The sequence below is a fragment of the Pelodiscus sinensis genome, chromosome 6 (assembly GCF_049634645.1).
Source record: "Pelodiscus sinensis isolate JC-2024 chromosome 6, ASM4963464v1, whole genome shotgun sequence".
Lineage (NCBI taxonomy): Eukaryota > Metazoa > Chordata > Testudines > Trionychidae > Pelodiscus > Pelodiscus sinensis.
In genome coordinates, this window is record NC_134716.1 from 58,957,156 (window position 1) to 58,981,232 (window position 24,077).

The 24,077-nt window shown below is 50.6% G+C and overlaps 1 protein-coding gene across 1 annotated transcript in view; it reads right to left on the reverse strand.

Annotated features, from left to right (window-relative positions):
• Positions 1 to 24,077, reverse strand: part of LVRN (laeverin) — a 71,417-nt gene that overhangs the window by 39,657 nt on the left and 7,683 nt on the right. The window contains exons 2-4 of the mRNA XM_014579229.3: positions 12,897 to 13,039; positions 10,404 to 10,543; positions 2,947 to 3,073 (exon numbers count right to left, since the gene is read on the reverse strand). Of these exons, the coding sequence (XP_014434715.1) occupies positions 2,947 to 3,073; positions 10,404 to 10,543; positions 12,897 to 13,039 (410 nt within the window). The remainder of the gene's footprint in view (positions 1 to 2,946; positions 3,074 to 10,403; positions 10,544 to 12,896; positions 13,040 to 24,077) is intronic.

The window sequence follows — 24,077 nt, forward strand, 5'->3', positions numbered from 1 at the left end:
TAAAAGTACTGTTGTATTTGGCCATGAGATTAGATGATTTGCTACTCTGAACTGAAGTATAGCCAATACATAGGATTTATGACCAAAAAGATCAAGCCTCTTATGCTTCTTCATGTACAGGATGGACTTTGAACTATGTCTGCCTTGTTCATTAATGGCTTCCACTATTAGGGAATATGGTGCTTGATGAGAAAATTGATACTCCAGTTCCCTATCTGGATCATAATGCTTTTTATCCACCCTGTAGAAGGTAGGTAGTGTGGTAACTGGAATTTGCTAAACTATTTGAGAAGGCTCCATAAAAGTTTCATTGACCCAAATGGCAATCTTCATAGATGTTAAGTTGTAAAATACCTAGCAATTTATGGTAGGACTACTGAACCTCTGCTAAGGGAATCAACAGCAAGTCAGAAATCCACTTCCTCAGTTCCAGAAATTGCCTGAAGTCATCTGCCACAGAGGTGATGGAGGCAGGAGAACTTCATCATGACATGAGGAGGAAATATTAGTAAGAGTTGTCACTTCCTTATCAGCTCTTGCACCTCAAAGGTCTTTTCCTCTGGCATAGATGGTGGAAAGGGAGCTAAGGAGAATGGGTTCCTCTCTCTTTCCTTGAGTGTTGCAAAGACTTTGATGTAAATTATTAGTGATAGAAGGACAATGGTCCCAGCAAAAGCCACTGAAGGGCCCACATAGCAAAAGTGGCAGCAGCCCTCTGTGTTCCCACCATGTGGGCATCATCTGAAGTCTATCCTCCTGTAATATGTCAGTGTAATAGAGAGAATGACGTATTCTGGAATAGATAAGGAGCCTTCACCAAAATTTGAGAATATGGTGAGTTCTCAGCCACATACTCTAAGGGGGTGAGATCTGTACCACTTGCAGAGTAGCTGAGGGCAAGTGTGGTGCTATAGTGATAGAAGAGTTGGTCACAGAGAGCATCTTGATAGAGACAAACCTCCACTAGTTCACAGAAAATACCCCAGCTCACGAAGTATTATCAGATCCTCAGGGTACCTAAACACTTGCGGTACCAACTGTATCAAAGATTGGGCTTAGTGGTATGTAGAGAACACAGCATCTGCAGCCGGATGCTCTGAGTGGCATGTGGTGGCATGGAAAGCCTGGGTGCCTGTCTGAGAGTCTCACTGAGCTGTTGGCCAGGAGCCACCCAAGTAAGCACCTCGTGGTCAGAGCCTGCCTCTAGCACCCCAGCCTCTCCGTCCTTCCAACCCTCTGCTCCCCCTCCTACACTCCTGCCCTGGGTCACAATCTAAACCCTCTGCACCCCTAATTCTACACCCATACCCCTCCCAGGCCTTGTACCCCAGCCCAACCCAACCCCAACCAACTCCAGGTCACAACCCAAATTCCTGTATCCCCCTCCTGTCCCCCTGTACCCATTCCAACCCTCTCCCAGACTCAGCACTTCATCCTGAACCCCTCCTCCAGACCAGAATCCTCTCCTGCACCCATACCCCTTCCCAGACTCCACAGCCCTATTTCCTGCCCCAGGTCACAACCCCCTCCTGCTCTAGACCACAACCCAAACCACAGCACCTCTGCTCCAGATCAAACCCCTTCCCAGAGTTTGCACTCCCTCCTACAGCCCTCCTCCACGTCAGAATCTTCTCCTGCAGCCCTACCCCAAGCTCCCTTCTGCACCCAACCTCTATCCCAGACCGCACACCTTCTCCATTAATATCATGGAAGAGTGCCGCCCTTGATCACTTATCAAATGCTTGGAGTGTTCCCTCCCATAAAAATGATTGCCCATCCCTGCTCTAGTTTATAGTGGTGTCACTCAGTTAAAACCAGTTAATGATGTGTAACACCTTTGCACAGGGTATCTGTAAAATTAAGATACTGAGATTTAAGGAATGGTATTGCACATTTTCATCAAAGCAGAAATAGAGCTTTTCTACAGAGGACTGTTTCCATCAAGGAAGGTACAGAGAGATGTTGGTGAGGTCCAAGTTAAGATGAGACACTGAACTGAAAGCTAGGAAGGTACAAAGACATGCTGGTGACTTACAAATTAGATGGGAATGTAGCACAGGAGACAAAGAAGGTTTGAAGAAATGTGGATTAATTACAGGTTAGGAACAATGTTTCAGAGAAAACAAGGTCAGTATGGGAAAAGGTCACTGAGGGTATCCCGGTCACCTCCGGTATCCTGGAAAAACTCTGCCATGTCCAGGGAACATGTCTGCTCTTCCAACATTTTTTGCAGAAGAGCAAACGGGCTCTTTCAGAAGCCCTGTAAATCTCGTATCACGAGGAAGAAGGGCTCTTCCAAAAGAGGAGATTTTTCTGAAATTTGGCCTCATGTAGACAGGCCAAATTTTGGAAAAGCCTCTTCTGAAAAAATTATCGGAAAAAGGTACACAAATTGCGCTCCACAATTTGCATACTTTTTCCTGAAAAAGAAGTGTAGTGTAGACATAGCCTAAGGCTATGTCTACACTAAAGAGTTTTTCCAGGATACCAGCGGTATTCCAGAAAAACCCTTCTGTGTCCAGGGAATGCATCCGCTTTTTCGGATCAGTTCTGAAACAGTGGGCACATTCTTTCGGAAGCCTTATTTTATGAGGAATAAGAGCTCTTCCAAAAGAGGAGATTTTTTCCCATATTTGGCCCTAGATAGACAGGCCAAATGTCGGAAAAGCCTCTTCCGAAAAAAAAAACGGAAAAAGGTACGCAAATTGCAATTTGTGTACCTTTTTCCAAAAAATAACTGTAGTGTAGACATAGCCTGCATCATGAAAGGTGCTGTACAAAAAGTAGGGAGGAAAAGGAGAGAAATTGAAGAATAAAGAGTGAGGACTAGTCTTCTCTGAATCCAGCACTGGTTAAAGAAAGAATCTGGCAAGACAGGACCCACTACTTCTGTAGATGTTATATCAGCAACAACCATTTGTTTTAAATGAAAGGAAGGTAACTCACCTGTTTTTGAAAGAGGGTAACTGATGTTAAATAAATCTTCCAGAAATGAAAAGAGTGGGCCTGTGATATTTAAAGCATAGTCAGCATACCCTTTTTTAATTGCTTCTTTCCGACCCCAAATACGTATCTATAATAAAGCAAACACTTTATTTTAGACAACTTACATTTTCACTCTTTTCTGTGAGGATAGCATTTCTGAATAGCTGTTATGCCTCGTGGGATGAGGTTTACCGGGGAGGTCAACAAATGCCTTTAATGTCAACCACGGAGCGTCCAGACTACAGCGCTGTGCCGACAAACAGCTGATTGACACAGCGCGGCAGCAATTTTAATTTAAATGAAACGGCGATTATTTAAATCGCTGCTTCATTTCCCTTTGCCTATAACCCTAATGTATGTGGCTCCATCGATGGAGCCATGTAGTCTAGACGTGCCCAGAGTGCTTCCTCCTGCACAGTCACACTGTCTTTAATGGACCAGCCTGAGCCACTGTGCTTTGCCCTACTCGAATGGCTATGGGGCCACCATGTAGCCAATGCGGCTCTGTTAAACATTAAGTGCATCAAATACTAATTACGTCTAGACTACATGCCTCTGGCGACAGAGGCATGTAGATTAGGCTACCCGACAGAGTAAAATGAAGCGGCGATTTAAATAATCACCGCTTCATTTAAATTTACATGGCTGCCGCGTTGAGCCGACAAACAGCTGATCAGCTGTTTGTCGGCTCAGCGCCATAGTCTGGACGCTTCCCTGCCGACATCAAAGGGAGTTGTCGACAACCCAGGTATGCCTCATCCCAGGAGGCATACCTGGGTTGTCGACAACTCCCTTTGATGTCGGCAGGGGAGCGTCCAGACTATCGCGCTGAGCCGACAAACAGCTGATCAGCTGTTTGTCGGCTCAACGCGGCAGCCATGTAAATTTAAATGAAGCGGCGATTATTTAAATCGCCGTTTCATTTTACTCTGTCGGGTAGCCTAATCTACATGCCTCTGTCGCCAGAGGCATGTAGTCTAGACGTACCCTTAGGGTAGGACTTTACCTGTGGTCCAATATTATTTTAGCATATGTTTTTATACCTAATCACCTTTTGTTTTTCAACAAATTAAAAAATCAAAACAAACAAAATTCAACATAATAAAATAACATATATATAGTGAAGGAGCTATAGACACAATACCACAATAGGGCAATAGTAACATGGCAAGAACATCATTTACTGCAAAGGAGAAGTAGGTTGAGGGCATACAATAGGAGCTTTTAAAAATTAAAAATTGTGCTAAGGACTTGAGGCACAGAGCTGCTCCCTGTGATGGGGAAGAAGCTCCCCGCACTGCCAGCCCCGCCCCTGGGGAGGCGCCGAGCAGCGCGGCAGAGCTGAGCCCGGGGGAAAGCGCCTAGGCAGAGGAGCGGGGGCGCGCGGCCGCAGGCACAGCGGGCACGGCAGGCGGAGGGACCCAGGAGGAGGCGGACGGGAGACGCAAGGGGGAGGGGCACGGAGGATCGAGGCCGAAGACGGACGGCCCCACCTCCTGCACCCGAGGAGGACCGAAGGTCGGGCCCGACGGAGGGCCAACCCCCACGGCTGGTTCGTGAGCGGGGCGGAGAGCGGGGGGCCCGCCAGAGCCCGCGGGCTGAGCGAAAGCCCGGGTGCGGCGGCCACAAACCCGGGGGCCAGGACAGAGGGGTCAGGACTCGGGGGCCGAGACTGTGGGTGAGGGATACAGGCCAGAGAGGCGGGCCCGACTTCACCACACTGGTGGAGAACGTGGGCACCCTCATAATAGGGTGACCCCCACCCCCAAAAAAACAAAAGGAGAGAGAGGACCCTTTGGGGCTCACGGGTGGTGGTTAGAGACCACAGTAGGAGGATAGCATGGAGGTGGGGGAATTGCTGAAATAGTTGGTGGACAACCAGCAGCAGCAGCAGACGCAGCTGATAAAACAGCTCACGGACCAGCAGCAACTGGTTCGAGAGGTCTTGGAGCAGCAGAAGCAGGCGGGGGCCGGGGCACCCCCAGGGGGGGCCAGTGGGGCAGCCCTAGCCCTACCCCTAAGGCTGGTAAAGATGACGGCCGAGGACGACTCAGAGGCCTTCCTGGTGACATTTGAGAGGGTGGCCACAGCCGCCCGTTGGCCAGAGGAACAGTGGGCAACTCTCTTGGCACCCTACCTCATGGGCCCGGCCCAGGGGGCATATAGGGGCTTAGCCGCACGAGATGCCCTACACTACCATAAAGTAAAGGAAGCCATCCTCGACCAAGCGGGGGTCACCCCGGAGACGCACAGACAGAAATTCCGGGCCGAGAGGTACCGGCCAGGGGAGCGGCCCCAGGCAGTGGTCCAATGCTTAAAAGAGGCCGCCACTTGCTGGCTGGACCCCAAGCGGCGGACCGCAACCCATGTGGTCGATATGATCGTGTTAGACCAGTTTTTACAGATCCTCCCCCCTGAAGGACAGATGTGGGTACGGCGCCACCAGCCCACCACCCTCGGAGAAGCGGTCACGATCATGGAGAACTACATGGCGGCCGAGGGGGAGGAAGACCAGAGGCAGGGAGCCAAAACCCAGAATCGGGGCCCCGCACCCTCGGGGCGAGCGCGCCCCACTAAAGGGTGGGGGGCGGCTCACCCATCCCATGGGCCCGCTGGGAGAGCGGAGGCGGACCCATGACATCGGAGAGCTCGGAGGCGATGGCACCTGGAGGGGCCTCACCCAGCCCGACGGAGCCAGGGAAGCGCGGCGCCTGCTTCGAGTGCGGCCAAGAGGGGCATTTCCGGAGAGAATGCCCCTTCATGGACTGCTCGTTTGGCCGGGCCTCAACGGTCGAGCGGCGGCCCCCACGCGTAGGACCCCCCTGAATCACTCTACCGGTAAGCCTGGACGGGCGGGCAACCTGGGCCTTAGTGGACTCCGGCTGCAACCAGACCCTGATACGCGAGGAAGTGGCACCCAGGGGAAGAGAGGGGGGGCCCCCCGTTACAGTACGGTGCATCCACGGGGAGGTGCGGTGGTACCCGACCCGGTGGGTGCAGATTGGCGAGGGGACAAGCCAGACGCATTGCCAAGTGGCAGCGGCCCCACGCCTGGCCTACCCCGTGATCCTCGGGTGTGATTGGCCGGGCTTCCGGCAAGCTATCCAGCGGTGGGGGAGGACCACAGACCGGGCGGCCTCCCCCAGGGCCCAGGAGATCGGAGACCCGGGAGGGCCAACGGAGGCCCAGGCAGGCGACACCACGCCGCCCGGAGCACACAGCGTTAGGGTCGGTGAAGGAGAGGACTTCCTGCGGGAGCAGAGGGAGGACCGCTCGCTGGCCCACGCGTGGGAGCAGGCCCAGATGGAGACACCCCCGGGACATCCGCACACTCAGAACCCGCGGTTCGAGGTAAGAGCGGACCGGCTATACCGCGTGGCCACGCGGCCGGGGGAAGGGGGCGAAAACTGGCAGCTGCTAGTGCCGGCACGGTTCCGGTGGCAGGTCCTCGAGCTGGCACACGCGAACCCCTGGGCTGGCCACTTGGGGGTAGAAAAGACGTCCCAGAGGGTCATGCAGTGCTTCTATTGGCCCGGGATTCACCGGGAGATCAAGGTTCAAGAGGTCTTGGAGCAGCAGAAGCAGGCGGGGGCCGGGGGCGAGGGGGTGCATCCTGCCCCGAGTGCCAGCGGGCCGGGGGCGAGGGGGTGCCGAGAGCCCCCCTGGTACCGCTGTCCGTGGTAGACACCCCTTTCGAGCGGGTGGCGTTGGACCTGGTGGGCCCTCTGGCCTGGTCCAAGAAGGGCAACCAGTATGTCCTTGTTCTCATTGACTATGCAACCCGCTACCCCGAAGCCGTGCCGCTAAGGAACACTAAGGCCCCGGGGCTGGCGGCAGAGCTGGTCAAGATCTTTGCCCGCGTGGGCATACCCCTGGAGATCCTGACCGACCAGGGGACAAACATATCGGGGCGGGTCATGACGGAGCTATGTAAGCTGCTACGAGTGAAAAAGCTGCGGACCTCCGTCTACCACCCCCAGACTGATGGGCTGGTGGAGCATTTTAATAGAACGTTAAAAACGATACTGCGAAAATTTGTGGGGATTGATCCCCGGGAGTGGGACCGCTTCCTGCCCGCCCTCCTGTTCGCCATACGGGAGGTACCGCAGGCCTCAACCGGCTTCTCGCCCTTTGAGCTGCTCTACGGCAGGCAGCCAAGGGGTATCCTCGACCTCCTGAAGGAGGGATGGGAGGAGCAAGACTCCTGCACGAAAGGGACAGTCCAATACATCCTGGAATTGCGCGAGAAACTACAGGTATCCGGCGAGCTCGCCCAGAGCAACCTGCTAACGGCCCAGGCACGCCAGGCCCGGTGGTACAACCAGGGGGCTCACGAGCGGACGTTCGCACCGGGCGACCGAGTGCTGTTCCTCCTGCCAGCGACGGATTCGAAGCTGTTGCTGACCTGGCAGGGCCCCTATGAGGTGCGGCGGCAGGTGGGACCTGTAGACTACGAAATCCAGCTGACGGGTAAGCGCAAAAAGACCCAGATTTACCAAGTGAACCTTCTCAAGAAGTGGAACGTGCGAGAGAGCCTACTGGCAACCAAGCACCCTATGGAGCCGGAGTTGGGGCCCTGGGGAATAGACCTCAGCCAACCCGAGGGGGAGCCGCACCTGGGGCTCCGGTTGACCGACCCCCAGAAAGAAGAAATGCGAACCCTACTCCGGTCCTTTGCGGCTGTGCTATCGACACAACCCGGGCGCACCGAGGTGGCGCACTACCACACCCAGACCACACCGGGGCGGAGGGTGCGGGAACCACTGCGGCAGCTCCCCCGGAAGTTATGGGGAACAGTGCAAGAAGAGGTGAGGAAAATGTTACAGATGGGCGTAATCCAAAAATCGCAGAGTGAATGGCAGAGTCCGATTGTCTTGGTACCCAAGCGAGACGGGACGCTGCGCTTCTGCATAGACTTCCGCAAGGTTAATGCTATCTCCAAGTTCGATGCATACCCTATGCCACGGACGGAGGAGCTGCTGGAAAGACTGGGGAAGGCCCGGTACCTGACGACCCTCAACCTCACCAGGGGATACTGGCATATCCCCCTCACGCCGGCATCCCAGGAAAAAACTGCGTTTGTGACACCGTTCGGACTCTACCACTTTCTGACCATGCCCTTCGGATTGAACGGGGCCACCGCCACGTTCCAGCGGATGATGGACCAGCTCCTGGAGGAGCACCGGGCGTATGCGGCGGCGTATATTGACGACATGGTAGTGTACAGCACGTCATGGCAGGACCACCTAGGGCATGTCCGCGCAATCCTGGAAACGCTAGAAAAAGCCCGGCTGACCGCGAACCCCGGCAAGTGCGTGTTTGCACAGGATGAGGTGGCCTACCTGGGGTATATTGTGAGGAACGGGCAACTAAAGCCCCACATGGACAAAGTCGAGGCCATACGGGACCACCCAGCCCCCACGACGAAAAAGCAAGTTCGGCAATTCTTGGGCCTGGCGGGCTATTATAGGAGGTTTATACCGCGCTTCGCTACAATAGCTGCCCCTTTAACGGACCTGACAAAGGGCGGGGCCACCCAGAAAGTACGGTCGACCCCACAATGCGAGGAGGCGTTCCAGCAACTGAAGAGGGCTCTTACCCGGGCCCCGGTGCTGGCACAACCGGACTTCACAAAACCCTTCCTGGTGCACACAAAACCCTTCCTGGTGCAAACCAATGCCTCCGACGTGGGGCTAGGGGAGGTTCTGGCCCAGCGGCAGGGCGACACCGAGAGACCAATACTCTACCTGAGCCGCAAACTGCTGCCGCGAGAACAGATGTACTCCACCATCGAACGGGAGGCCCTGGCAGTGCACTGGGCGGTAGAAGCGCTCCGTTACTACCTGTTAGGGGGCGCGTTCCAGTTGGTAACCGACCATGCACCCTTGCAGTGGATGCATAATATGCGGGAGGCAAACCCGCGTATAATGAGGTGGTACCTGTTCTTACAACAGTACAAGTTTTCGGTGGCGCACAAGGCGGGGCGGGAACACGCCAACGCAGACTTCTTGTCGCGCTGTGGGGGAGTGGGGACGTGGAAGAAAAGGACTGAGGGACAGGAAGGGGAGGTGTGTGACGGGGAAGAAGCTCCCCGCACTGCCAGCCCCGCCCCCGGGGAGGCGCCGAGAGGCGCGACGGAGCTGAGCCCGGGGGAAAGCGCCCAGGCAGAGGAGCGGGGGCATGCGGCTGCAGGCACGGCGGGCCCGGCAGGCGAAGGGACCCAGGAGGAGGCGGACGGGAGACGCAAGGGGGAGGGGCTCGCCCCTGGCGTGCCGGCCCAAAAGGGGGAGAGGCCGGAAGGGAAAGGGGCTGCCAGCATTTCTTTTAACTTGGCAGGCAACCAGGGGAGCGGAGCCGGAGGGCCGGAGGAGGGGGCCCGGACCCGCACAGCCCTTGACCGGGGCGACGAGACTTCCCAGCCTGGGGCATGGAGGATCGAGGCCGAAGACGGACGGCCCCACCTCCTGCACCTGAGGGGGACCGAAGGTCGGGCCCGACGGAGGGCCAACCCCCGCGGCTGGTTCGTGAGCGGGGCGGAGAGCGGGGGGCCCGCCAGAGCCCGCGGGCTGAGCGAAAGCCCGGGCGCGGTGGCCACAAACCCGGGGGCCAGGACAGAGGGGTCAGGACTCGGGGGCCGAGATTGTGGGTGAGGGATACAGGCGAGAGAGGGGACCGGCGGCGGCGGCGCTGACCGGGGGGCCCGACTTCGCCACACTCCCATTCAAGTCATTAGGGATGAGATTTTCAAAGGCACTTAAGAGAGCAATGCATCTAGCTCCCATTATCTTCTCACTAATTTCAGATGGGAGAAGAAATAGGGATGTCAACAATTAGTCAACTAGACAATTAACTGGTAAGCCAATGCTTATCAGTTAATCTGTTGACTACTCGCATCGCCCTTGCTTCCTCTGTATCAGAGGCAGCGGGGGAGGGAGCAGGCACCAGTGCTGGGGGAGCTGGCTTAAAAGCTCGTTCCCCCAGCACTGGCTCTGCGGTGCCGCCTTCTCCCGCCTCCTCAACTATTCTATTACTTGATATCTAATATCCCTAAGCAAAAACAGACTTACACTTTTTAAATGACAAGGGCTAAGCAGATCTTGAATTATGAAAAATACTTTGAGTATAACTTCTCACTAGGTTTTACTCTGTTCGTCTCTTCTTCGTGTTTAAAAATTACATCAGAATGTATTTATGCAATAATCCGTACAGAGTATATACACATACACTAATTATTATGAACATAGATTTTTCTGAACATAGATTTATAGGGTAAATGTTAACACTTTTGCCGTGTTATCAAATACTTTCAAAATAGGATGTGTATTCAATAAAAGTTACATCTTATAAACCACATGATACACCACAGAACCAATTTATTCTGTTAGCTGCTCTAATGAGATATGCAGACTCTCGTTTACCTCATTGCCCCTTTCAGTCCTGCTGACATAATCGAAGTCACAAACCACAAAAGCAGTTATATAAGTTGACATTTTCAGTGTGGTGTTAAATGTGGTAACAGTCCATATGCTTCCATTCTCATCTTTCATTTCAGTTTTGTCTAGAACAAAAATAATTTTAGTATAGAAACATTCAAATTATTCTTCCTATGCAACAAAACACTATTTTGCGTTTTCAAAGCAGTGTTTTACACATCTTTCATTACATTTAATACTCTGTATTACAGCACTGGGTACACATACTTTGTCAATAGAATCAAGCCAATTTTCTCACTCTGCTCATTAGCTACTTGAATTATTACCTTAAATACAAAGATTTCACTATTCCATTCCTCAGCATCTTAATAAAACTCTACAAAGCATATTAAACTATGCATTGGTTTTGGGATGAGGACAAGCATAAACATGTTCTCCCATGCTACACTTCTTTAATACGTATGTTTATATTATCGCTATTATTACTGAAATCAATGTCAAATATGCCAGAGAGTTATCAGATGCATAAATCTCACATGTCCCAAAAAATGGGCCCAATCAGACCCACCAAAGAAAAATCCACAGAAGACAATTCTGAGAGAGGAAATATGTCCAAGCTACTTTCACAGACATGTCTCACAGATTTCATAACCATTTATTTTTATTGCTTAAAAATATTTACATGCAAAATAAAATCCAACACCACGCAGATATTAAAAGAGCCATTTAAACTAAATAAAGGAATCCTACATGTTTTTAGGTTTCTTATATGAATACTATCTGTCACTCATATGGAGTCTTGATCATACATAGCATCCCACAGTAAGTCCCTGAAAATCAGCATTGAGGGGCATTGCCAGGTTAGTATACAATAGCTTGCACTGCTGCTCACCCCACCATGTGTATTCTGCAGATTAAAAGAAGACTTCAATTCTGTGACTATCAAGGCAGTTTTCATAAGCAATCAAGTGTTTTTTTTTTAAGATACACACAATCCTCCCAGTCGTTAAATAACAGAAGTCGTTTTCATACATACAACAAAACAACAGCTTAACAAGTTAGTAAAAATTATGCAGTAAAATATACTGACTAAACTTTATACAGTAAGATGCAAAACATGAATTGTTGTGCAGTCAAATATACCTGCCAGACATGGATATGTCATCATTGAATGGTCAGCAAACACCCCTGCCACTCACTTCTCAAGACAGTATCTGTGCATATTTGTCTGTGAATTTACTGGTTTCACTAAATCTCCCTATCTTTTTTTGGACTTACTAAATATGGTTCCTGTCTCAATAATCCATGTTGCAGGCCTTGCCTGCATACAAAAGTTAACCTGGAATGAAGTAGGACATAAATCCAAAAGCAGATTAAGTATTCCTGATTAACTCCATGTGTGGATATTTATTCCAAAATAAGGCACTCAAGGGGGCGGGGAAGTTTGAATGTAGAATTAATCAGGAATAGCTATTCCGAAATAAGCCCCCTGTCACAGGCTGACTTGCCCTTTAAGGCAAGCTGGACTCAGCCTTGCCCATAAGATAGTAGTTATCCTTCAGCCTTTCCTGTGAGCTAGCCAGGTAGGGGCAATTAGTGATCCCAGCTGGGTGCAATGGAATTAGAGTGACTGAAAACAACTTAAATGGAGCTAAGCTCAGCTGAAAGCAGGTGACCTGGGAAAGAAAAGGTAGGAAAGCTGAAGAAATAGAATCAATCTCTGTGATGGAACAGGGGGCAAGATCCAAGGAGAAACTTCAGAAGAGTCAGGATCCTTTTTGGAGAAAAAGTCCGGAGGGAGCAGAGTAGGTTGCTGTGTCAGGGAACCCTGAAATAGGGGTTTTCAGTGGAAGCAGAAGACTTAAAAATTATTCAGACTTGTTTACATTTCCATTTGGACTGTTTGGTTACCTCAGATAAAGTTTGAACTTTGTTGACTTGGCTGGAGGGCTGAGCCATGGAGGATCTTGTTAAAAGAAAATGTCTACAAAAGGTGCTGGAAATGATGTGACCAGTGACATTCTGTAAGGGGTGCTCCAGGAAGCAGTGTCTCCCACCTTACTATCTAGACAGACAAATCCTAATGCTTTCTGTCCTGTCACAAAACAGGAGCAGCAACCTCCTTCTTTTGGGAGAAAATGTCTTCCTCTAGAAACCTGTCGACATCAGTCTTTTGACCAGCAAGGTCTATTCAAAGTTTTTTCCAAATACATCTGAGAACCTGGCATTTGCAACCTTATGTTCTGCTAACCTCCTTCTGTTTACATTTCTTTTTTTACAGTTAAAATTCAGTCCATGCTCTGTATAATTGCTCTGTATGGCTCATACAAGAATGTTATCTAAACAGAGTTTTCCTATGTTTGATAACAATTAGCACAGGATGACATAAAATAATGGGCTACAATTATATACTGTTTAAGTAAATTAAAGCCTTTATTAAGGTACTTGGAAAAATACAAAAGTCCATTTTTAACCTACCTATAGCAGGCATGTTAGAAAGGGCCACGTAACTGGGATGATGGACAATTACGATATTAAAGGTTGCCTTCATGGCAGGTTCATCAAAGCAGGGGTAAACAGTCCTTGCATATGTTGGTTCAAGCTGAGATGCAATCAACATACTACATTGGAAAAATGTATATGATTAATCCAGCATGTTGCAGCTGATTAAAACCATTATACATAGTGCATAAAATTTTCCAAGTTAGAAAAAAGAAAATATAAATCATATACATATGTGACTTTAGAAAAGGGTTAGTCATTATTAAGAAAAGCTTATGATTCAATTGTCCCCCACAGAGCTCCATGTGCGGATTTGCATCTTGTTTAATTTAGCCATTTTTTTCTGACACGTCTTTCTTTTCTAACTAAAGAGTTCACAGTTTTATATATTTGTTGGGTTTTTTTTAATTTCACTTCTGATATGGTATTAGTCTCGTGCCAAGTTTAGCTCATACACAGCAGTCAAGTGCTCAGAAATAATGTAGCCACCGATATTATCTCAGAAGTAGATTAGGTGTGGATACCTACTGGTCTCTCTAATAGAAACTTTCTGATTTTAAAAAGTTGGAGTTTATTAAAGGATTTCAAGAATCATTGTCAGGATCAAAACATTTTCCCCATCTCTACCCAAGACAGGCACAGAAGAACCCTCCAGCAGCAGTTCCATGCCACTGGGGAATCCCTTTAGAGAGATCCTGTAGCACCTGTGTATAGGGTTACCAGGTAGACCCTTCCCCCCCAAAAAAACCGGACACACTTGATCATGGGTGGGGGGAGGGACTGGCCGGGAGGAAGGGGGCGTGAGAAGCAGAGCTGGCGGGGAGTAGGGGGCCGCAAGGAAGGGGAGGCTGGAGGCAGAGTGGGCAGGAAGCAGAGTGGGCGGGGGTGCAGCGGCACTGGCCAGGGGAGATAAGGAAGAAGCACGGGCCAGTGGCAAGCAGAGCTTGGGGGGGAAGGCTGGGGGGCTGGCTGGAAGGAAAGGGGGGGGCCGGAGGAAGGGTGGGCGGGAAGCAGAGCGGGCGGGGGTGCAGTGGTGCTGGCCAGGGGAGATCAGGAAGAGGAATGGGCCGCCGGGAAGCAAAGCTGGGGGGCGATGCAGGGGGGCTGGTTGGGGAAGATCAGGACGGGAAGTGGGAGAGAACCAGCCGGCAGGGAAGGGGGGGTGGGACTGACCCGGGCACTTGCAGATCCCGGGGCGCTGCCTGTCCCACTCAGGCTCCTAGCAACGCACGAGGGAGGCGGAGGCTTCCCTCCTCCTCCTTACACTCAACCAACTGAGGGCTCCCAGCGGCAATCGTGGCCTCGCTTCCCTCCGCCCACGCCAGGCTTCTGTCCAGTGCGCAGCCGGAAAAATCAGACAATACTGGACATTGCACAAGTCCAGTATTGTCTGATTTTTTTTACCAGACAGAGCGCAAATACCGGACTGTCTGGGTACAATACCAGACACCTGGCAACCCTGCCTGTGTGCTGTAGAGCTCTTCTCCAAGATGGTCTTGTGGCAGTTTAGAAGAGATTTTTGGAGCAGAGTGCAGTGGAAATGGCGATCGCGAAAATGGCGATCGGGGCTTTTTTGTGGAAAAGCGCATCTAGATTGGCCACGGACGCTTTTCCGCAAAAATTGCTTTTGTGGAAAAGCGTTTTGCCAATCTAGACGCGCTTTTCCGAAAATGCTTTTAACGGAAAACTTTTCCATTAAAAGCATTTCTGGAAAATCATGCCAGTGTAGACGTAGCCCCTGGCTGTGTCTACACTGGGCCACTTATTCCGGAAAATCAGCTGCTTTTCCAGAATAAGCTGCGAGCTGTCTACACTGGCCCTTGAATTTCCGGAAAAGCAACGACGCTCTACTGTACAAAATCAGCCGCTATTCCGGAAAAGCTATGCTGCTCCTGCTCAGGCATAAGTCCTTATTCCGGAACACAGTTCTGGAAAAGAGCCAGTGTAGACAGCCCAGTAGTCTTTTCCGGAAAAAAGCCCCAATCGCGAAAATGACGATCGGGGCTCTTTTCTGGAAAAGCGCGTCTACATTGGCCACAGATGCTTTTCCGGAAAAAGGGCTTTTCCGGAAAAGCAGCCTACCAATGTAGACGCTCTTTTTCCGGAAATACTTATAGCGAAAACTATTCTGTTTTAAGCATTTCCGGAAATTCATGCCAGTGTAGACACAGCCCCTGTGTTTTGAATCAACTGCTTGAAGATGGGTAACACCAAAATGAGAGAGAAGATGGATAGTGCCAACATGAGACTGAAGATGGGGATTACCACTGCCAGCATGAGGAAAGAATGAAGGATATGGAATGTCAACATCATCTGGAGATGGAGAGACTGCACCTGCAAGTCCCATATCCAGCATATAAAGTCAGACGGTCAAGTACCTGCCCCAGTGCATGGCATAGACTCCAATTTTTTTTCCCCTTGCATTAGGGAAGGGGATGACAGAGATGTGTTGCTAAACACTTTTGAAATTGGGTATGAACTGAACAAGATAAGGTAGGAGGACTCAGTCTGGTGTTTGGCTCCACTACTATTATGGACAAAGGCCTTAGCCATTTTCACCCTTCTGGACAGAGAGAAATATAAAGATCATAGACAATGTAAGCAAGCTTTCTTGCAAAAAGTTCAAACTTCTCCCTGAAGCATACAGAAGGTTTGTGGAGTTTAAAAAAAAAAAAAAAAAGGAATGTAATCTTTACTGAGGTTTCAACTCAAATTATGGGCTATGTAAGGAAATGGGGGACTGGTTGGAGGGTTTCCACAGTTGATGAGCTCTATGAATTAATGGAGTTAGAGCAATGCCCAGCATGAAACGATGGTTAGGAGACGAAGATTCTGGAGCAGTGGTAGGCAACCTGCAGCCGACAGGCCGCATGCAGCATCGCAGGGTAATCTGATTGTAGGCAGGAGAGATTTTGCTGACATTGACTGTCTGCAGGCACCACTCCTAGTAGGTCCCAGTGGCTGCAGTTCTCTGTTCCCACCCAATGGGAGCTGCAGAAAATGATGGTTGATACGTCTCTGTGGCCCCTTCACCTACAGGCACCGGCCCCACAGCTTCCATTGGCCAAGAATGGCAAACCACAGAGGAAGGGTGCCTGTGGATGGTCACAGTTAACAAAATGTCTCACAGCCTGCAGTCAGATTACCCTGATGGGCTACATGTGGCTTGTGGGCTGTAAGTTGCCCACCATTGTCCTAGAGACAGGAATGTATTTGGGAAATGGCCAGACCAATACGCGGACAGTCCATCTATAGTTGAAAGAAAAAATCAAGGGACAGGGCACAAATCTGACCCCTCAATGAAGACACCCCTCCCCCAAGAAGAGAGAATGGACTAAATCCAGATATGGGTAGGTGGCAAAATCTGATAAGGACTTAGAAAGAGAACCTAGGGAGATGCTGTGTTTTTATTAGAGCTGTCAATTAATCACAGTTAATTTACATAATTAACTCAAAAAATTAATTGCGATTTTAACCCCGCTCTAGGTGGAACAAGGGTCAAACCCAGTCCTGGGAGAGGGCTAAGACTAAGGAGCAAGTGGCTGAGGCAAACAGCAGCTAATTAGGGCCTAGCTGCGGTTGTATAAATAGGGGCTCCTGGAGAGGAGGCTCTTGCTCCAGCTGTGGAGCAGGAAGGACGTGGTTGCTGGTAGGCTAGAGAGGGTACCTGAGGCAGAGCAGGGGTGGCAACAGGCTGCCAGCGAGCCTCACCAGAACCCTTAGGTAGACAACGCTTCACACTTTAAAAAGCCAGCTGCTCTCCGCTCCGGACAGTTGGAGAGGGAGGGAGTCGGGAGACTTTGCGTGCCATCCCTGTCCCGCACCAGCAAAATCTCTGAGCTCCCATTGGCCAGTTTCTGGCCAATAGGATCTGATAAATTTTGCTGGGGACAGGGACAGTGTGGGAAGTCTCCCCCCTCCTCATGCCTGGAGCAGAGTGACATGGAGCAGCCTGCAGCAGACAGTCTGCCTCAGGTTTCTGCAGGGCTTCTGGCTGGGAGTTGTTTAGGTAAGTATCTCCTTTCTGACTACCTGTCTCAGTCCACCACCCAAATCCTCTGTAGCCCCTTTTCCCAGGTCATAACTCCCTCCCAGACCCTGCACACCTCCTACATCCCTCCCGCAAGCTAGAATCCTCTCCTGTATCCATAAGCCCTCCCTGACCCTGCATCCCAAGCCCCTGACCCAGGTCACCACCCAAACCCTTTTCACCCCGTTCACAACTCCCTCCCAAACCTTGAATCCCCTCCTAGAGCACCTTCCCCAGGACAGAATCCTCTCCTGCATCCATACTGTCTCCTGGACCATGCACCCCAAACCCCTGCCCCAGACCACAGCCCCCTCCTTCCAAGCAGGGCCTTGGCAGAAGAGGCAAGAGGCTTGCCTTCCCCAGCCCTACCTTCATCAACTGCCCATGCCACCCAGTAGGGTTGCTAACCTGTCTAATCATGCCACTCCAAAGACCCTTGTCCTTTCCCTGATGCCACACCCCTGCCCTTCCTCTGAGACCCCATCCTCCACCCTACTCATTCCATCCCTTTTCCTTCTGTTGCTTGCTCTCCCCCACCTTCACTTTCATGAGGCTGGGGCAGGGAGTTTGGGTGTATGTATGGCAGGAGGAAGGTGAGTTTGGGTGCTGAATCTGGGAGTAACTCTGGGTGCACTGGGAGGAGGGAGGGAGTTTGGGTGTGGTAAAAAGTGCAGGTTTAGTGCCAACAGGAAGAACTGAACCTGGAACCTCTGAAGTTTAGTTCATGAGCCTCTACAGATTGAACTATAAAGTCAGCTGGCTCTCAGCTAAGACCATAGAGCACCCTCATTGTTTCTCTCAGTAAGTGGTCTACATGCCACTACATAGAACAGTGACCGACACCCAGTAGGTGTGTGTTACACAGCCTCGGGGAAGGAGTGCAGACTCTGGGCTAGAGCAGAGGTTTGGAGTGTGGGAAGCGTGACAGGATCAATGCTTACCTCAAGTGGCTCCTGAAAGCAACTGGCACACCTCTCTGGCAGTGGCTCTTAGGTAGAGAGGCCAGGGAGTCTTCACGCACTGCTGTTCACATGCATCACCCCTTCAGCTTGCACTGGCCACGATTCCTGGCCTATGGGAGCTCCAGGGTTGGTTCACAGGTGGAGGCAATGCATGGTGACCCCTCTGAGACCATAGGTATGTGATAACTACTTCCAGAAGTGGCACAGAACAAGGTCAGGCAAGGAGCCTGCATTAGCTCCACTGTGCTACCAGTGGTGGTTGGGGACCCTTTTAAATTGCCCAGGTCCCTGGGTAGTTGCCCCCTTTGTTCTCCACCTCCGTCAGCAGTAAAAAGCGGCTTCTACGAGTGGCTTAAGCTATGTCAGTGTGAGAAATTCTTTCACCAACATATCAATGTGCACACAAAGGGTTATGTCAGTGTAAGTTATGTCGCTCAGAAGAATGGACTATTCACACCACTGAGGAATGTAAATTTTGTTGATGTAGGCTGTAGTGTAGATATAACCCTAGTCTACATGCACTTCTTTTTAGGGGGGAGGGAGGAAGGAACAGGGGCAATTTCCTGCAATAGCTTTGATAATCTTTATTATATTAAGTTTTATGAATTGAGCTGGGATTGTATGCAACTTCTCTAGGGGGCAGATGTGATGTGAAGTCTGGCAGCTTCAAGGCCTGGGTTGAAAATGTGCCAGACAAGAACAGATTTTTTTGGACAATAAGTATGAAGTGGAGTCCCTGGGGAATACTTAGAGAGAAGTTAATGTAAATTCCTCATTGTTGGTTATGCAAAAATTCAGGCTTTTGCAGCTAAGCCCTGAGGTAGAGCTCATTGTCTGTTGATTATTTCTTCTTAGAGACTGGAGATCTGTATGAAGAAACAGCTCAACTGTCCAGCCAGGTTTCTGGTTCTGAGTCTGAGACTATCATGAGACTGTCTGAGAATGTCCCCAGGGCAAACACAGTAGTGGGTTTTGAGGGAGTGACTTGAGTGTGGAATGGGGGGGCGAGTGATCTCTAGTAAGCATTTTTGCACACTTTTCTTGTTTTTGATGTTTTCTTTATAAGAATAAAAGGGCTTGCTTAGAAAGAGCACTGTGGGAACTTATAACTGCAAGGGAAATAGTGATCATAGCCTCTGGAAAGTAAGTAAATTACAGCAGGTGGCCTTTATAGGCAGTCCATCTTGCTGGAGATAACACACTGTATATCTGGGGAGCTGTGAAGTCTTAAAGAATGCTCCTCAGGGTGGAATAGTGATAGAAATGTAGCTGTGTTAGTCTGGTGTAGCTGAAATAAAAAACAAGACTATGTAGCACTTTAAAGACTAACAAGATGGTTTATTAGGTGATGAGCTTTCGTGGGCCAGACCCACTTCCTCAGATCAAATAGCGGAAGAAAATTTTCTTCCGCTATTTGATCTGAGGAAGTGGGTCTGGCCCACGAAAGCTCATCACCTCAGGGTGGAGTGAGGCATGAGTCTCTGCCCCAGAGGCAATGGCTGGGAGCAATGCTCTCTCTAACTTTTTCCATCCATATGCAGAATAAACTTTCTTATGTGCACTGAGGAATGTGCAGATGTGCACCACTAATAGAAACACATGCTGCTGCTTCTGGACAACTCTGGGTGCTCTGCTAATCAGCTGGGTGACATTTGAATTTTTCCTATAAGACTGCCCAAGCACTCGGCTTACAGGTAACACTAGCTGGGAGCCAGAAACTGTTAAATGGGTGCCCTAAAGGAACACAGGGCCAGTTACCCTGCAATTATGACAGCCCTCCCTTTGAGCTTCCACAGACTTAGAGAGCAGCTTTAATCGTGATGGATTCCATAGGAGTTGCAATGACATATGCTATGCAGAGTGTATCCTGAATGAGTAAATCAGTGCATAAATCTGCTACCCTAACTATGCTGTTCCCCAATCAGCAATACCCCACTATTGGGGTAGCACTTTCTTTTGATTGTCAGAGATGTTGTGGGCACTTCACACCACTGCAAACTCCCAACCCAAGTAGAATTTCTGTCTCATCCCCTTTCCCTGCTCTGTACCCCATGCCAGAATCTGTGCCAGTAGAAGCTACCAGAGAGCCTGTATGAATTTGGCACACTGCCTACAAATAATTCTCATTATAAAACACAATTATAAAGCAAAACACATGTTGGCTAAGGCATTATTACACAAAGAATTTAAAATAATTATTCCAGCAGATTTCCACATAAAAGAAAATACAAGTAAAATGAAAATACTTCATCTCTCGTACATAAACAGAGGGTGTTTCACCACTACATCAGGTCAGGCAATGGTATGAGTCACTGTTTGTTTGCTTATTTTTCAAAGATCCTAATGTGACTGAATTGCTAGTAAACTTTATCCCACATTGCAGATCTACCACATTTGTCACAAATCAGTCCAAATGGAATTTTATTTTCTAGCATTGCATACGCCAACAAATTAACTCCTCCCCTACTCCTCTTTCACATAAAGAAATGTATGGAAAATGAAACTTTTTATAAACTATTTTAAGAAATGCTGCATAACAGTGCCAGAAGTGAGCAAAAGAAAATCAAAATTAGAGTTTTTCCCAAAAAGGACAAATTGACTGTTAACTAGCTCCTTAAGAATAAGGCATGATTATTACAGCTACTCCAAATTGTATTTCACCTCATATGAAATGAACTACATTTAAAACACTAGAAATCTTTTTCATTATGTATAAAGACTTCATGTTTGGGCGTATTCTATCTGTTACTCAACAGCCATAAAACTGGAAGTTCTGGATGCCTCACCATCTCGGGCATTGACACCCTTACAGCAGGGTTTTCAGCTATATTGACTCTCTTCTCAGACCCTATGTTACCAGCACTCCTTCCTATCTTCAAGACACGGCTAACTTCCTGAGTGCCTCAGCAATCTTCCTGGAAACACCATCCAGGCCACCATTGACATAGAAGCTCTCTACACCAACATTCCACATGCGGATGAACTACTAGCTGTGAAGAACAGTATCCCCGATTATGCCATGGCATACCTGGTGGCAGAACTGTGGGACAGCCATTTCCAATGTGGGGATAATTCATACCTTCAAGTCAGTGGCACTGCAATGGGTACCCGCATAACCCCACAATATGCCAACATTTTTATGGCTGACTGTGACTGGCCCTAATGGCCCCTAACTGCTTGTGGGGTGGTGACCCCTATGTGTAAGCTGGGGGTAAGCCACCCCAGCTTATTCTAGTCCTGTTTCTGTGGGTCAGGCTGCCCCCATCCCAGCAATGAGGCTTAACACCAATGCTCGAGGGGAGGATCCCAGCCTACAGGGCCTTCCAGCTCACTGGGGAGATTCTGCTTTCTCTGGCTGCAAGTCACCGCCAGCGGTGGGTTTAAAGTTCCTAGTCCGAAGTTCAACGGGGTTGGGCCAGGTTTGTGGAGGTCTGGGTCTTGGATGTAGAGGGGTTAGCAGGGTAGGGGGGCCCGGGCCCTCCCTCTCCACCGGGCCCCGGCCCAAGGCCCTTCTGGTGGGGAGCTCTAGGAGCAGACTCCGACTTGCTCCCAGACTCCCCCTCGCTCCCTTCAGCCCTGGGCCACTTCCTACCCTGTCATATGCTGCATCTCCTCCTCTCCCCCTGACTGAGGTTCATGCGCCTTACCGCTGCATCGTCCCTGTGGTTTCCAACCTGAGACAGAGTCCCTGCCTTCACATGGCTTGCCACCAGGTCACCCCCTCCTGGGGAGTTACTTGCGGCTGTGAGTCCCCAGACCAATGATCCACCTGCCCCGATCCCTGGTTCTGGGGCCCTTGCTGCCCCCACGCTCCTGCTGCTCTCCAGGCCTGCCGCGTCTCCTCCCGCTTCCGAGGCCACCTCAGCCGCCCCCTCTGGCTCGACTTCCCCTGCCTCACCCACCTCCAGACATCCCTCTTCTTCCCCGACCACCGCCGCCGACTCCTCTGCTTCCCCATACTCCTGCATCCTCTCCACCTCCCAAGACTCCCCACCTGTATGTGCCCACGCTGTCTTTGAATGGCCCACCGGGCTGTTCACGCATGCGTGGCTAGGGTTGCCAGGTGTCCGGTTTTCTACCGGACAGTCCAGTATTTGTGCCCTCTGTCCGGTAGAAAAATTCAGAAAATACCGGACATGTGCAATGTCTGGTATTTTCTGAATTTCCGTCTGGGCACCGGACGGAAGCCTGGCGGGAGTGGGGGAGCAACTGGGAGGCAGGCCGCAATTGGCACTGGGAGCCCTGTGGCTGCGTGCAAAAGCCGGGCGGGGCGGGGCAGGCAGTGGCTAGGACTCCCAGACACTCCCCCCGCCAGGTTTCTGCACGGAACCAGAGGCCCCCAGCGCCAATCGCTGCCCGCCTCCCAGCTGGGAGCCCCTGGTTGCATGCAGAAGCTGGCAGGGGGGAGTGGCTGGGAACCATTCCCCCCGCCTCCTCCCGGCTTGTACTAGCAACTAGAGGGAGTGCCTGCTGGGGGCGTGGCCTGTTGGACTCCAGCTGCAGCCAGTGGCTGCCCCCCCCCCCCCCCGCCAGCTCTGCTTCCCGCTCCCCTTCCTCCTGGCCAGCCCCGTGGCCCCCGACCCTCTCAAGTCCAAGGTCCTCTGGCCTGAGTCCAGAACACAGTTTAAAGCTGGCCCTTTAAGGCAAGGCCAAGGCCCTCTGGCCTGAGTCCAGAACACCGTTTAAGGTTGTAGCAGGGATGCACCCCAGGTAGGGGGACCCGAGCCCATCCTACTCCACCGGGTCCCGGCCCAGGGCCCTGTGAGCAACCGGGTAGCGGGTCACTCCCTCGATGGGGTCGAAACGCACCGAGGTTCTCTGGGTGGGAGAGGAGGCTCCCGCTCCTGCCCTGGGCCACTTCCTACCTGGTTCCCTGGGACTCCTTCCCCTGTACTCGCCCAGCTTGCTGCAACCTCTGGGCCGGCGTCTCCTCGGCAGGCAGTCCCTGGGTCGCACCAGCTCGCCTCCGCGCCCCATCCAGCCTCTCCTGGAGTCTTGGGCAACAGCTGTGCAGGAGCTCCCTTCACAGGTCCTTCTCCTCCGGCTGACCTCCAGACTGAGTCCTTCCCCAGGTTTTTATAGTGGAGCTACAGCCTGGGCATACTCGGTAGGGCTGTGGGGGAAGGGCCTCTGCAGCCAGGTAACCCTGGCTGGGCCCTTTGGGTTCAGTGAGGGGCTGTCTCGCCCCGTCACACCATCCTTCAGCAAAAGAATTTAAAAAAACTGGTTACAAAGGGAGACAGCTGAACTAGGGTTCAATTGCACATTCAACACTATCAACTTAGGCCTGAATAAGAATCTCAACTCCAAGATCTCTTTCCTAATTTGGCTATGACAAATCAGGAAAGAGATCTTGGAGTTATCGTGGATAGTTCTCTGAAAATGTCCACACAGTATGCTGCGGCGGTCAAAAAGACAAATAGAATGTTAGGAATTATTTAAAAAGTTATAGAAAATAAGACACAGAATATCTTACTGCCCCTGTATAAAACTATGGTACGCCCACATCTTGAGTACTGTGTACAGATGTGGTCTCCTCACCTCAAAAAAGATATTTTGGGCTTTGAAAGGATTCAGAAAAGGGCAACTAAAATGATCAGGGGTTTGGAACAGGTCCCATATGAGGAGAGGCTAAAGCGACTGGGACTTTTCAGTTTGGAAAAGAGGAGATTGAGTGGGGATATGATAGAGGTCTATAAAATCATGAGTGGTGTGGAGAGGGTGAATAAAGAAAAATTATTCATTAGTTCCCATAATATAAGGACTAGAGGACACCAAATGAAATTAATGGGTAGCAGGTTTAAAACTAATAAGCGAAAGTTCTTCTTCACACAGCACATAGTCAACCAGTAAAACTCCTTGCCAGAGGAGGCTGTGAAGGCTAGAGTTTAAAGAGTTTAACAGAGTTTAAAGAGAAGCTAGATAAATTCATGGAGGTTAGGTCCATAAAAGGCTGTTAGCCAGGGGTTAGGAATGGTGTCCCTGGCCTCTGTTTGTCAGAGGCTAGGGACGGATGGCACGAGACAAATCGCTTGATCATTGTCTTCGGTCCACCTCCTCTGGGGCACCTTGCGCTGGCCACTGTCAGCAGATAGGCAACTGGGCTAGATGGACCTTTGGCCTGACCCAGTATGGCCATTCTTATATTCTTATGTTATGTTAACA